Source organism: Myotis daubentonii, chromosome 3 (genome assembly GCF_963259705.1).
Source record: "Myotis daubentonii chromosome 3, mMyoDau2.1, whole genome shotgun sequence".
Classification (NCBI taxonomy): Eukaryota; Metazoa; Chordata; class Mammalia; order Chiroptera; family Vespertilionidae; genus Myotis; species Myotis daubentonii.
In genome coordinates, this window is record NC_081842.1 from 208,335,859 (window position 1) to 208,348,297 (window position 12,439).

Genomic DNA, 12,439 nt, shown 5'->3' on the forward strand with positions numbered 1-12,439 from the left:
TCCCGGGCTGCCAGTCCCGCCAGCCCCTGTTCGGAAGGGCATTGCACCTCCTTGCATGCTGTGTCCCAGCCACCTTGAAATGCAGCGTAACCTAGGGTCCCGCTTTTTATTCTGCACTGACACCCACAAATGACTGCTGGTTGCTACTTGCCCTCCCGTCACCCAGGTTCTGCTGGGAGAGTCGCACCTGGGCCTGCTACTTGAACAATCACCATCGGGGCAGCTGGGCGTGGGTCCCTGTTTGGGGCGCGGGTGGGAGCTGAGCTTTAGCCCAGGCGTGACCCAGAGGCGGTGCCTTCTGTCACTCATCTCCCAGAAGGGCTGCCTTTTTCTAATTCAGCATAAAGACGCTTCCTTTGCTGGCAGGAGCCCTGCTCATGTCCACGGCCACCCATAATAAGAGAAATGCACATTAAAACTCCACTGAAATATCATTTGTATGTATCAGAATTGATAAAAACCCAAAAGCATGACAGCCTGCCCTGTGGACAAGGCTGTGGGGGAGAGGGGAGGAGGGGACAGGCGCTGTGGGAGGGCAAAATGCCCACGGAGGGCCAATCGGCGTATCCATGCACATTATGAATGTGTTTATCCTTTGGCTCGGCGACCCCTCTTCTAGAAATTTGCTCTATGAAGGCACACAGGCACATGCAGAGCAATTCCTGGGGAATTTTCTCATTGCCACATTATTCTGAATTGGATTGGAAATAACCCAAGTATCCGTGTAGAGCGGACTAATGAAATAAGCAATGACGAACTCAAAATGGAATGCATCTGTTTAGGGAGGGAGGCTTTCTCTGTGGCAGATAGGAAATCGCCATGAGGGCAGCCAGGGAAAGGAAGGGGTGAAGGGCAGCGTTGGTGGCGGGGTGCTGCATTTATGGAGGAAAGGGTGGAAGTGTGAACACGTATGTGTCGCTATTGCCATACACCTTAAAGGACACACAAGAAGTTCATTAGAATGGCTGCCTATGGAGAGAAAGCAGGGTGAGCATGGGAATGGGGTGGGCACAGATGCGTGAGAGGAAGACTCCTCGATGTGTAATTTTTAGCCCCATGCTTGTATTTCCTATTCAAAAGAAAGTGAGCATCAGCAAACACATTCCCCTCCTCAGACAGCCACCAAATGTTAGACAATATAGTCTCATCCTGGAATTGGCAAACTGCGGCGTCTTTTTTTTTTTTTTTTTCCCAATAAGGTCTGTAGATGAGTTAATAGTGTCTGTTTCCTGGTTCCTATCATTGTACCATGGCTACATGTGGGGTGTTAACATTCGGGGAAGGTGGAATTCCCGGGGAATACAGGCATGTCCCACTGCAACTTTTTTGTTAGTGTAAGTGTGTTTCAAAATAAGGTCGTTTTTTTAAGAGAGAGAAATAAGTAATTTTTCCTCATACACAAAATAGGAAGTAGTAGTAGAAAAAAATTCAGCCATAATCCTGAGATGAATAAGAACCATTGCCAAAAGGCTGAGTCTCTGTCCTAGCCGGCTTGGCTCAGTGGATAGAGCGTCAGCCTGCGGACTGAAGGGTCCCAGGTTTGATTCCAGCCAAGGGCACATGCCTGGGTTGTGGGCTCGATCCCCAGTCGGGGGTGTGCAGGAGGCAGCCGATCAATGATTCTTTCTCATCATTGATGTTTCTATCTCTCTCTCCTTCTCCCTTTCTCTCTGAAATCAACAAAGAAATATATATATTTTTTTAAAAGGTTGTCTTGCCGAAACCGGTTTGGCTCAGTGGATGGAGCGTCGGCCTGCGGACTGAAGGGTCCCAGGTTCGATTCCGGTCGAGGGCATGTACCTGGGTTGCAGGCGCATCCCCAGTGGGGAGTGTGCAGGAGGCAGCTGGTCGATGTTTCTCTCCCATCGATGTTTCTAACTCTCTATCTCTCTCCTTTCCTCTCTGTAAAAACTCAATAAAATATATTAAAAAAAAAAAAAGGTTGTCTTTTAAGTATATATTATTAAAGAAACAACAACTTTTCTCCCTAACTGGTTTGGCTCAGTGGATAAAGCGTCGGCCTGCAGACTCAACGGTCCCAGGTTTGATTCCAGCCAAGGGCCTGTGCCTTGGTTGTGGGCATATGCCCAGTAGGAGGTGTGCAGGAGGCAGCTGATCGATGTTCCTCTCTCATCAATGTTTCTGATTCTCTGTCCCTCTCCCCTCCTCTCTGTGAAAAATCAATAAAATATATTTTTTAAAAAACTTTCCTGAACACTGATGATGCTCAAAGCACTTTCCATCTGAGAAGGTCCACCCTACGTAAAATTGCAACCCACCTTCACCCACTCCCTCTTGCCACCCCTTCTCCATCTCTATTGCTTCTGTTCATTGCATGATCCCCACCGAACAGGCTATATAATTTATTTTTGTGTCTTTTGTTTATTCTTTGTCCCTCTCCACTAAAAAGGCGCACCTTGAATACAGGTGTGTGTCTGTGCACTGATGTACTCCAAGTGCTTAAATCAGTCCTTGGGTGAAGGAGGCTGAAAGAGACCAAATCATGGACTTCGAATTCTTGTGGGGGAAACCCTGAGAAGATGGGACAAGAGCGGCCACGTGGGCGGCCAGCAGAGTCCGTGAGTGCTGCGGCCTGGACGCAGGGCCAGGGCCCTCCAGGATCGGGTCTGTCGGGGAGGCTGTTTGCCAATGTAGACATGACCATGTTCCCAAAACTGCGGTGCTTAACAAAAGACGAAGGTCTACTCTAGCTCTTCAGCTCTGAACCTTGACTGTCAAGGCTAAAGCCAACAGCTCTGAGAGCGAAAATCCCAGATGGACAGAGATCCCTGGAGGGTGATGGGTTTCCTAGGCACAAGTCCCACCAGCTGAGTGGCTTAAATGGCAGAATGTATTGTTTCATCGTTCTTTTTTTTTTGTGAAGGGTTTTTTTGTTTGTTTAATACATCTGAAAAGAATGCATATACAAAGAATTGAGACATGAGAAAGCATTGGTTCAACACTAATGAAACTACAAGAATTAGGATTTGGGGAAGGTGGAGAATGCTACCTAAACATTTTTAAAAATGTTGGAAACTGCAACCAAAATAAACTGATAAAATCCCTATTAACACTTATGAAGAGTCTTCATAAGACTCTCTCCATGGTTTTTATTAAACTAGAGAGCCTCAACTGGCTGCTCTAGGGTTCCTCATGCAAAACAGAAAGAAGGGGATTCCCCTGACTGGTCCCCATGTTGTTAAATGTTCTCCCCACCCCCACCCCACCCCTAGCTTCATAATGAAGCAGGTCTCCATCCTCATAACTTGAAGAGGATGTGAACATTCCACAGACATCTCTCTTCTAGCACCCCTCATATATACCAGGTCTTCAGCTGTGTTCTAGGAACACCATGTCATACACTATTAAGCTGCACATCTATGCTAAGCATATAAAACAATGACTGACAAGGAAAAAATGTTTTTTTAATTATTTACTTAATCCATTTGGTATATTTCAAAAGGTGCAATATTTTCTTCATTTATCAGTGAAAGAAGTTAGACATTAACTTCAAAAAAAATTAGCAAACGGCTAACAAATTTCCTTGAAAGTCAGTCACGTATATAGTGCATCCTAGAAAAGAGGAGGGGTAAGACAGGTTCCACCCACTTTCATGAGTTTCATCAAATACTGAACCTACTCAAGGGTGGAGAGAAAAGGCAACTTTCAAAAAGGAGTATGTTATTAAATGAGGCGTTTACTATACTCCTTCCTAAGAGCACCGGTGGGGAACATGTTTTCTAAACTAGATCTAGGAAGTGGAATGTGGAATCACTCCATCCTCCTCAACTAAAGGGTTGTCCAATGGTTAACAAATTTTTTTAAAATGACTAAATAAAAACAAACTCCACACACACACCCCTCCCCTCCCACCGCAAAAAAAAAAAAAAAAATACTAGATGTCTCAGATCACTCTCCAGAGTGGAACCCGGGAGCAGCTTCAACAACCGAATTAGTCTGTTACAGAGTCATCACAAGCATGCCTTGCTTTTAAACAAAACAAAAAACAAAACAAAAACTAGTACTGATCACTTTTCTGACAATACACAATTACTCAAAATTAACTAGTACTGAGAGGGGGAAAGGGACCCTATCTATGGGCCTTGTTTCACACGAGTGCATATGGGTAGGTGCAGGGCATTTGTCATTATTGCAAAAACGAATTTTAATTTTTAATCTTTAGTTTGATTTAAACATTGCTTTTAGTATGATGCCGAAACCAGCTGTGCAGAAAGGGCTCTGGAGAGATGTTCATAGCAGTACACACCTGCGGCTCTTCTTCGGTTCTGGAGGCTCCAGGGCAGCCAATATTGCTTCGTCAAATACATTCTTTAGGCCTTTCTGTGTGAGGGCAGAAAACTCCACATACTTGACAGCCTTCAGGTCACGGGCCAGCTTTTCAGCAGTCTCTGGAGTGATAGGTTTCTGTTTGTTCTTGGCAAGTTTTTCAATCGTAGAGGGATCATCTCTGAGATCAATTTGGGTCCCAACAAGCAAGAAAGGAGTCTTTGGACAGTGGTGAGTTATCTCAGGCACCCACTTTTCTTTCACATTTTCAAATGAGGATGGAGAGACCACTGAAAAACAGACTAGAAATACATCTGTTTGTGAATAACTCAGCGGTCGTAACCTGTCATAATCCTCTTGCCCTGCAGTATCAAAAAGTCCAAGAGTATATGGCTCTCCACCAATCATAACTGTGACTACATAGTTGTCAAAAACAGTCGGTACATACTCAGATGGAAATTTGTTTGTTGTGTAGGGTATCAGAAGACATGTTTTACCAACAGCACCATCGCCCACAACAACGCACTTAATTGTCTGCATTGCTGAAACCGTTTTATATCCACTTTAAATATTTCAAATCCAATGATGACCTCAGCCTCTCCGCCGGGGTGTTGGCCTGTTTCATCGTTCTTGAGGCCAGAAGTCTGAGATCAAGGTCCTGGTGTGGCCAGTTCCTCGGGAGGGAGGGCCCTGAGAGAGAATCTGTTCCATTTTCTCCCCTAGCCGCAGGGGTTTCCCGCCACCTTCAGCGTTTCTTGCCTTATAGAAGCATCGAAGACCTCAGTCTCCATCTTCACATGGTGTCCTCGCTGCGTGTGTCTGTGCCCAAATTTTCCCTTTTTGTAGGGACACCAGTACTAGTGGATTCATCCTAATAACTTTATCTTAATTAACCACATCTTCAAAGGCCCTGTTTTCAAATAAGGTTACACTCCGAGATACTGGAAGTTAGGACTTCCACACAGGACTTGGCCCGGGGACTCAGTTCACCCTCACACAGGCCCAGCATCAGAACTACATTGCATCTCTGAGGTGAACGCTGCCTCGAAGGCTGTTAGCACAGACGAGCTTATGCTGCAGTCACTACCAGTCTCAGTGACCAGTGACTGAAACCAACACGTCCTTCTCTCTCAGTCCCATGAGGGTCTTGGGTCTCTCCCGGGCGGGTGTTCTCCAGGCCCTGACTCAGGGATCCAACCTGCTGCCCTGCTTCTGGTCCCACCACGAGGGACGGGGAAAGGCCCCTCGGCACCAATGCTCAGGTCTCTCACTGGAGCCAGTCCCCTGGGCCTGTGCACCTGGAGGGGCACCTGGGGAAGGGGGAACAGGTGGAGTGTTTAGGAGCTCCGGCCGCTGCCACACTGGCTGTTTTGGGGCTGGTGTCAGGGAGGGTTTACCGAAGGCCCTGGAAGCTCAAACTGAGCATGTCTTGGAGGGCCGGGGAGAAGGTATTTGCTTTAGGAATTAAAGCTGGAGTCACCCATGTCCCTGAGAGTTGAAAAAGAAAGAACAATAGACCTGGGAAGCAGTCATCAGTTCCGTCTCCGGACAAGGTGAGTGGGGACTGGGGTAAGGTGGAGGCAGCGCTTTAGGGTGAACTCCAGGGCAGGCTCTGGCTTTTTCCAGAAGGGGAGGATGAGGAGGAAGAGGAGAAAAACAAAAAGAAAGAGGAGCACGAAGAGAAGGTGGAGGCGCTGGCCCAATAGGAAGCGATCATCTGCTTCACTGCACCCCTTTCCCTGCTGGGGCCCTGGGTGGGGTGGAGAGTGGGGAACAGGACAAGTTCTCACACCCCCACCACCTCCCGCAGAAGCTCACATGGATCCTGGCATTTTATAGAGGTTGAGTGTGTACTTCCAGTGAATGAATGATTGATGGAATGGATGAATAACAATAAATGCACCCCTTTTATTAAATGCCCCCATTCCTATACCAAATGCCACATTCAGCCAAAGAAAGGAGCAATCCTCGCCCCGGGGATGGGCCTGCTTGTGTGCAGATGAGCCATAGCCTGCAGCAGTGGACATCCCTGCCCTCTCCTGACCCTGGTTCCAGGGAGGCAACTGGTGCTCACACCCAGCGCCTGGTTTCGGGAATGGACTGAAGTCAGGAATGAGGCCCCTGGGAAAGATTACAAAGTAATCTACAATTTTGGCATCTGCTAATAGCACATAATGTTTTTCCATCCTCAGCTCTGTCCTGCCAGCTACTGAAGGGAAGAAAAGGGGATAGCCCAGGGCTATAGGCATGCCAAACTTTGAGTCCACTCACTGGAGGCACTCCCACCCCATTTGCATACCCACCAACTCCCATCCTTCCCTAGGGGGCAGCTATTTAAGGGGAGCTGGAGTTCAGACTTAACAAGACCAGCACTTGGAGCCATTATCACCAGCGTTCTCTGAGAGGTAACACCCCAAAATTCATGCCCTGTCAGGAGTATGGGTCCTGCTCAGTGGCTGCCTTTAAGAGTGGCTGTGTTGGCATATGTTTCCATGTGTATTTATGCATATGTATGTTGCATACATGGACAAATACATACATGCGCATGATTTGGGGGGGATGTGCACAAGTGTGTTGTATGGGTATGTGAGTGATTGTATGAAAGGAGGTCTGCATTAGTGGGTGAGTCTAGGAGTGGGTATATGCATGCATATATGCGTGACTATATATGCATTTGCGCATGTGTATATGGGTAAGGGGCTGGAAAGTCTTGCAAAGAGAGGGTGCTGTGCTTTAGTTTTGGAAAAAAATATTGGAGATTGGACTTCATAGATGGAATTCCCAAGCCTTGAATCTGGTTGGAACAAGTGAGATGTGTCTAATGGGGGGTGGGGGAGAGGTGCACAAACTATGACCTTGTGAGTCTCAGAGTTGGTTGGGACGACCTGATTGCACCCTCCAGGAACTCTCAGTCTGATGGGAAGTGTGGACATCTCCTGAGTGTACCCTATGGGGTCTCCTTGGGTCTGAGGCCTGCATGTGTGTGAAAATAGTCAAACAGAGCTGGGAAGGGTCAGGAGGCCCTGTGTGTGCACGCTCCTGTGTGTTCGTGTGTGACGAAGGTAATCATCCTGCATCGAGGAGCATGTCTGTGTGTTGCCTTGAAGGTTCCTTTCTCCAGGGTTGCTGAGTATGAGCAGGAGAGCAGGGGGCCAGGGCAGAAGCTGGGACCACCTGGGAGAAGAGTCTAGGCCAATCCATCTGCATTTCTCACGCAGGGGACTGTCCACATGAAGACCCTTCTGTGGTTGGCCTTGATCATGGCCTTTGGTAAGAGCGCATCCTGACCTCTGGCCACAAGGGGGCAGCCCAAGATGAAAGCACCCTTAGCCCCAGCTTTCCTTCCCAATTCCACAGGCCCTCCCTCAGTGGGTGAGAGAGAGGCCCTAGTGGGAGGGGGAGTAGCAGAGAGGGGCAGAGAAAGAGGGCACAGGGCCCTAGGCCCCATCCCCAGACTATGTCCTTCCAGGCCTGCTGCAGACCCACGGGAGTTTGCTGGGTTCCCTGGAAATGATTGAGTTCAAGACAGGAAAGGATGCTTTCTTCGGTTATGTCTTCTATGGTTGCTACTGTTGGTCAGGTGGACAAGGAACCCCCAAGGATGCAACAGATCGGTGAGGCCACCCCATCCCTCCCCTTCCTCTGTCCACTTGTGGCCCCTGCAGGGCTAGGAGCTGCCAGGGCAGGGCTGGTGCCCATCGTCACAGAACCCCAGTGGGTCCCAGCTGGAAAAGCAGCCAGCATGTTGGAAACTCTGCTCTAGACCATTGCAAGGTCACTGGGTCTCTGCTCAGGGTCAAGGGGCAAGACCACGGGGGACCAGGCTCCCAGGAGCTGTGGGGAAGCAGCCCCAATCACATCTCCTCGCCACAGGTGCTGCGCCGAACATGACTGTTGCTACGAACGTCTGCAGAAGGAGAAATCTTGCAGCAAGTTTCTGACCTACTACTTTACTTATGAAAATGGCCAAATCATCTGTGGTAAGGACGTCCTACAATTTCACCCTGTCTCCTTGGTTTCTCTTACTGAGTCTCCGCTGTGCTGGGCACTGTGCTGAGCACCAGAGATATATATACAAAGGGGCGCCCTGGCCATTTTGCTCAGTGAATAGAGCATCGGCCGTGGGTTCAATTCCAGCAGCACGTACCTCTGTTGCAAGCTCGACCCCCACCCCCAGTTGGATGCATGCAGGAGGCAACCAATTGATGTGTCTCTTTCACATCAATGTTTCTCTCTGTGTGTGTCTCTCCCCCTCCTTTCCACTCTCCCTAAAAATCAATGGGAAAATGTCCTCAGGTGATGAATAACAACAACAACAAAAAAAAAAAAAAAGAGGAAGAAATACAAAGGGACAGTGTCCCTGCCTCAGGGAGCTCATAGGTGAGTGGGGGAGTAAAGACAAGGAAAACACTAGATGGGAGACTCCAATAGGCAGGAAGCCAAAGGGCAGGGCCCTGAGCACAGGCTGCGGTCCAGGAAGGCTCCTGACAGCCAAGCTGAGTCTTTAAGGCTGTGCAGAGAACCTCCTCCCCCCTGGTGCCTGCACAGCCTTAAAGACACATCTGGGATGTCAGGGGCCAGCCTTTTCCCCACCTTCTCCTCCCCGACCTTGGCCATGGGATGCCAAGATGCCTGGTGCCACTCCAACATCATGGTCTTACCCCATAGGAGAGGCCTTCCTAAAAGAGGGCTCAGCAGGGTCAAAGGGCCCAAGGGAACTGGGACAGTTCTGTGAGCCTGAAGGAGAGGGAGTGGGGAGGGATGAGGCTGAAGGAATGGGAGGGGCCAGGCCAAACCCAAGGCCATTCTGTATTTAGATTTTGTCCTAGAGCAGGGGGAGCTCTTGAGGGAAGGAGTGATATGAACAGATTTGCATTTGGGAGGATCCCCCCCAGGGTGGGTGGAGACCATGGGACTGGGAGGCGGGGGCAGCAGTGAGAAGACCATTGCCATTGGACATATGACAGTGGTAGTCTTGATGGGAGGGCTGAGAGTGTCATTTCAGGTAGAATCAGCGGAGCTTGGTGGTTGCCTGGGTAGAGGGATAGGGAGTTGTTGGGTGGGTATCCGGTCCCGTGGATGGAACAGGAGGTGGTCCAGGTGGGTGAAGGGAGGAGGAGTTCTATGTAGACATGTTTAAGAGGCTCCCAGAACACCCAGGGAGACGTGAAGCAGGCGGCTGGATGTAGGGACGGGCAGCTCCAGGGAGGGGTCTGGATGGGGCTCGGGTTCAGGACTCACAGGAGAGAGCTGAGAGTGGGATACGCTCGCCCATTTGATGTCTAAAGGCCCAGACAGGAGAGAGAGGAGGGCCTGTCAGAGAGGGAGAGGAGACAGAGAGAAGGTTAAGGAGTGGACAGCAGCCGATTTAACACGAAGTCTCCAGGATAAGGGCTGACAGGCTCCCGCGGATTTAGAGGCAGGAAGACCCCTGAGGACCTCACTGGGGCTGTTGCCATGGAGTGTGAGGGCAAATCCAGATTGGGGGGGCCGGCGGTGGGAGAGTGAGTGGGACATGAGGCCAAGATGTCCTGGGGCATGATTGGCTCTGAAGGGGAGGAGAGAGCTGGGTGGTCAATGGAAGGGTTTGCCCAGTGGCCCCAGACAGCAGACCCGCTGCTGGGATTTTGAGAAAGCATCGCCTCTCCCCCAGCACCCTGAGCTCTTTAAGATCAGAAACGGTGTCTCCCTGTCATGACCTCTCCGCAGGGCCCTGTGTCTTAGCAGGCTTTGGGTCGTAAGCAACGAGATGCCCAACCACAGGAGGCTTGGGTAGTGGGGAAGTCCGACTGGTCTGGCAGAGGGCAGTGCGTGGGGGGGAGGGGGGGGCGGCAGCTTCTCCACCGTGTGGTCAGAGACCCAGCCTTTTCCCACCTTCTGCTCCCCGACCTTGGCCATGGGATGCCAAGACGCCTGGTGCCACTCCAACCTCATGGCCTTACCCCATAGAAGAGGCTTTCCCCCTCGGACATCTCTATTTGGGGGAGGAAATGAATGCTTCCCACAGCCCCCAGGAGACTTCCCCTGTGGCTCATTGGCCAGAACAAGGTCACGTGCTCCCAGAGACCAATCATTGAAAGGAAAAAGGGAGGAGCATGACTGGTTTACACCAATCACAACCCATTCCCAGGCCCTAGGCTAGGGGCTGGGACTTTGGACCTGGACACACCTGTTGGGAAGAAGAAAGGGTCACCCAGTGCTTAGGGTCAGGCTTCGCCGTCAGACTGGGCGCTTGCTCTCCGAGGGCAGGAGCTCTGTCTTCCCATCGGAAGGACCCGGAGCCTAGGTGCTTGCCCGGACTAGATGCGTCTGGAGGACAGGGGCCATCGAACATTCCCGAACCCTCAGCCAGGTTTATTTTCTTGTCATTCCAGGGGAGCAGGATTACTGTCGCAGGCAGCTGTGTGAATGTAATAAAGCAGCTGCCGACTGTTTTGCGAGAAACCTGAACACCTACAATACACAGTACCAATTCCACTACAACAAGCAATGCGACGGGAGAGACTACCAGTGCCTCCCGCCCCTGGAAGTCTAGCCTCCCACGCTGAGCTTCCCTCTCTGGCTCCCACCCCTCCCCGCAAAGAAGGAAACACCCCTCTCACATCCCAGAGACAAGCCAGGAGCCCCTTGACCCCCAGAGAGAAGCCTTCCTTCCAGAATGAGAAGCCCCCAGGCATGTGTCCTGGCGCCTTTCCCCTCTTCCTTGGGAGGCAGGAGATGTCCTGTCCCAACTGCTCTCCAAGTCCCGCTTCCTGCTTAGCCCTGGCGGCTACATTCCCAGGGTCTCCTCCAAATAAAGCAATTAGTTCATTGGCAAACTGTGTACATGTCTGTGTGTGTGTGTGTGTGTGTGTGTGAGTGTGTATGTGTGTAAGTGAGTGTATATGAGACTGTGTATAGGTGTGTGTGTGTATGAGTCTGTGTGCATATGTGGGTGAGTGTGTGTGTATGTATGAGTATGAGTGTGTGTGTGAGGGGGTGTATGTGAGAGAATATGTGTGAGCCGTGTGTATGAGTGAGAGTGTATGTGAATGTGTGTGTGAGTGTGAATGTGTGTGGGAATGTGTGTATGGGTGTGTGTGTGCGTGTGAGTGTGTATATGTATGTGTGTGTGTGTGTGTGTGTGTGTGTGTGTGTGTCTGCCTGCCGTGGTGTGAGAACAAACTGGCCCAAGGCGATGTGGTGTCAGGGGTTATAAATACAGACCCCAGTCAGACTGGCTGAGTCACATCCGCCAGGGCCACCTCGCTGAGCCGTTCTCCCCTCATCCCATTGGCGACAGCTTTGGGCTTATTGGAGAAGCGGGAGAGGTACCAGCACCGGTGAGACCCAGCTGTGGCCAGGGCAGCTGGTGGCACCCCCTCTGACTGCCCAGTTCTCTGCCTGTTGCTCCCCATCTGCCAACCCCAACTCTCTGTCCTGTTCGGGAACCTGTGAAAGCCCCGCTCTGGTGTTGCAGTAAAATGTTGCCGAGCACAGCTGGCACCTCTTTTTTCCACCTGACTCTCTACCAAATTGCCACATTTCTTCACTCTGAGAAGGAGAAACCACCGCCTTGCAGTGAGAGAAATGCCAGCTGGAGTCCCCCAGTCAGCAGCGGTGTGACCCCGGGAAAGTCGCCGCACTTGTCTGTTTGTTCCTGGGACGATGACAATAATGACCATATTCACCCCACTGCCCCAGCCTGAGGGGCTCAGGGAGAGGAACGCCCTCCTCTCCGGAGAAGTAAGGCCAAGTGGGAAGGGGTGCGGCTCAGGGGTTCACACCACAGGCTCTCCTGGGTTCACCTCGCAGCTCCGAGTCCTGGGTTCAAATCCCGGCTTCCCCACTCAGCTATTTCACCTCAGGGCTGATGGTCGTTCTCTTGCCTCCGAGAGTGATTGGGATTAAATGACCTAATGCATTTGTAACAGAGAAGTGGCCAAAATGTTAACAAATACACAGCCTCCTAGAGTTCTCACAAGGACATGGGTAGCTGTCATTACTCTCCATCCTCCACTTCTGTTGATCCTGCTCCCCATCCTGACGCCCACATACACACACTGAGAAGACGCGGGTGTGCCCGCCCTCCTGTCCCCAAAGCCCCTCCTTTGGGCCCTCATGAACCCGTCTCTTCCTAGGACCTACCCCCCGCCAGGAACCCTGTGAATTC

The 12,439-nt window shown here is 50.8% G+C and overlaps 2 protein-coding genes across 6 annotated transcripts; one reads left to right on the plus strand and one right to left on the minus strand.

Moving 5' to 3' along the window:
* Positions 1-2,854: 2,854 nt before the first annotated feature.
* LOC132231587 (cell division control protein 42 homolog) lies at positions 2,855-4,897 on the minus strand. Its single transcript, XM_059690962.1, has one exon. It carries the CDS (start codon positions 4,825-4,827, stop codon positions 4,252-4,254), a length of 576 nt encoding a protein of 191 aa, XP_059546945.1. The 5' UTR covers positions 4,828-4,897; the 3' UTR covers positions 2,855-4,251.
* Positions 4,898-5,687: 790 nt separating this feature from the next.
* Positions 5,688-11,105, plus strand: LOC132231590 (phospholipase A2, membrane associated-like). 5 transcript variants are annotated; one of them, XM_059690971.1, is made up of 6 exons: positions 5,688-5,840; positions 6,611-6,692; positions 7,506-7,557; positions 7,757-7,901; positions 8,161-8,267; positions 10,662-11,105. In XM_059690971.1, the coding sequence occupies exons 3-6, from the start codon at positions 7,518-7,520 to the stop codon at positions 10,820-10,822; spliced, it is 453 nt and encodes a 150-aa protein (XP_059546954.1). In that variant the 5' UTR covers positions 5,688-5,840; positions 6,611-6,692; positions 7,506-7,517; the 3' UTR covers positions 10,823-11,105. The 5 variants fall into 5 exon arrangements, with proteins under 5 accessions (XP_059546954.1, XP_059546951.1, XP_059546952.1 ...); XM_059690968.1 differs by having other exon boundaries at positions 5,689-5,840; positions 7,395-7,557; XM_059690969.1 differs by lacking the exon at positions 6,611-6,692 and having other exon boundaries at positions 5,689-5,861; positions 7,444-7,557.
* The last annotated feature ends 1,334 nt before the right edge of the window (positions 11,106-12,439 follow it).

What these genes read in the sequence shown, in the direction of transcription:
- LOC132231587 (XM_059690962.1), bottom strand. Translation starts at nt 4,827, where the DNA reads ATGCAGACAATTAAGTGCGTTGTTGTGGGCGATGGTGCTGTTGGTAAA.
- LOC132231590 (XM_059690971.1), top strand. Translation starts at nt 7,518, where the DNA reads ATGAAGACCCTTCTGTGGTTGGCCTTGATCATGGCCTTTG. An exon ending in GGCCTTGATCATGGCCTTTG is followed by an intron (nt 7,558 to 7,756) that starts GTAAGAGCGCAT and finishes ATGTCCTTCCAG; the next exon opens with GCCTGCTGCAGACCCACGGG. An exon ending in CCCAAGGATGCAACAGATCG is followed by an intron (nt 7,902 to 8,160) that starts GTGAGGCCACCC and finishes TCCTCGCCACAG; the next exon opens with GTGCTGCGCCGAACATGACT.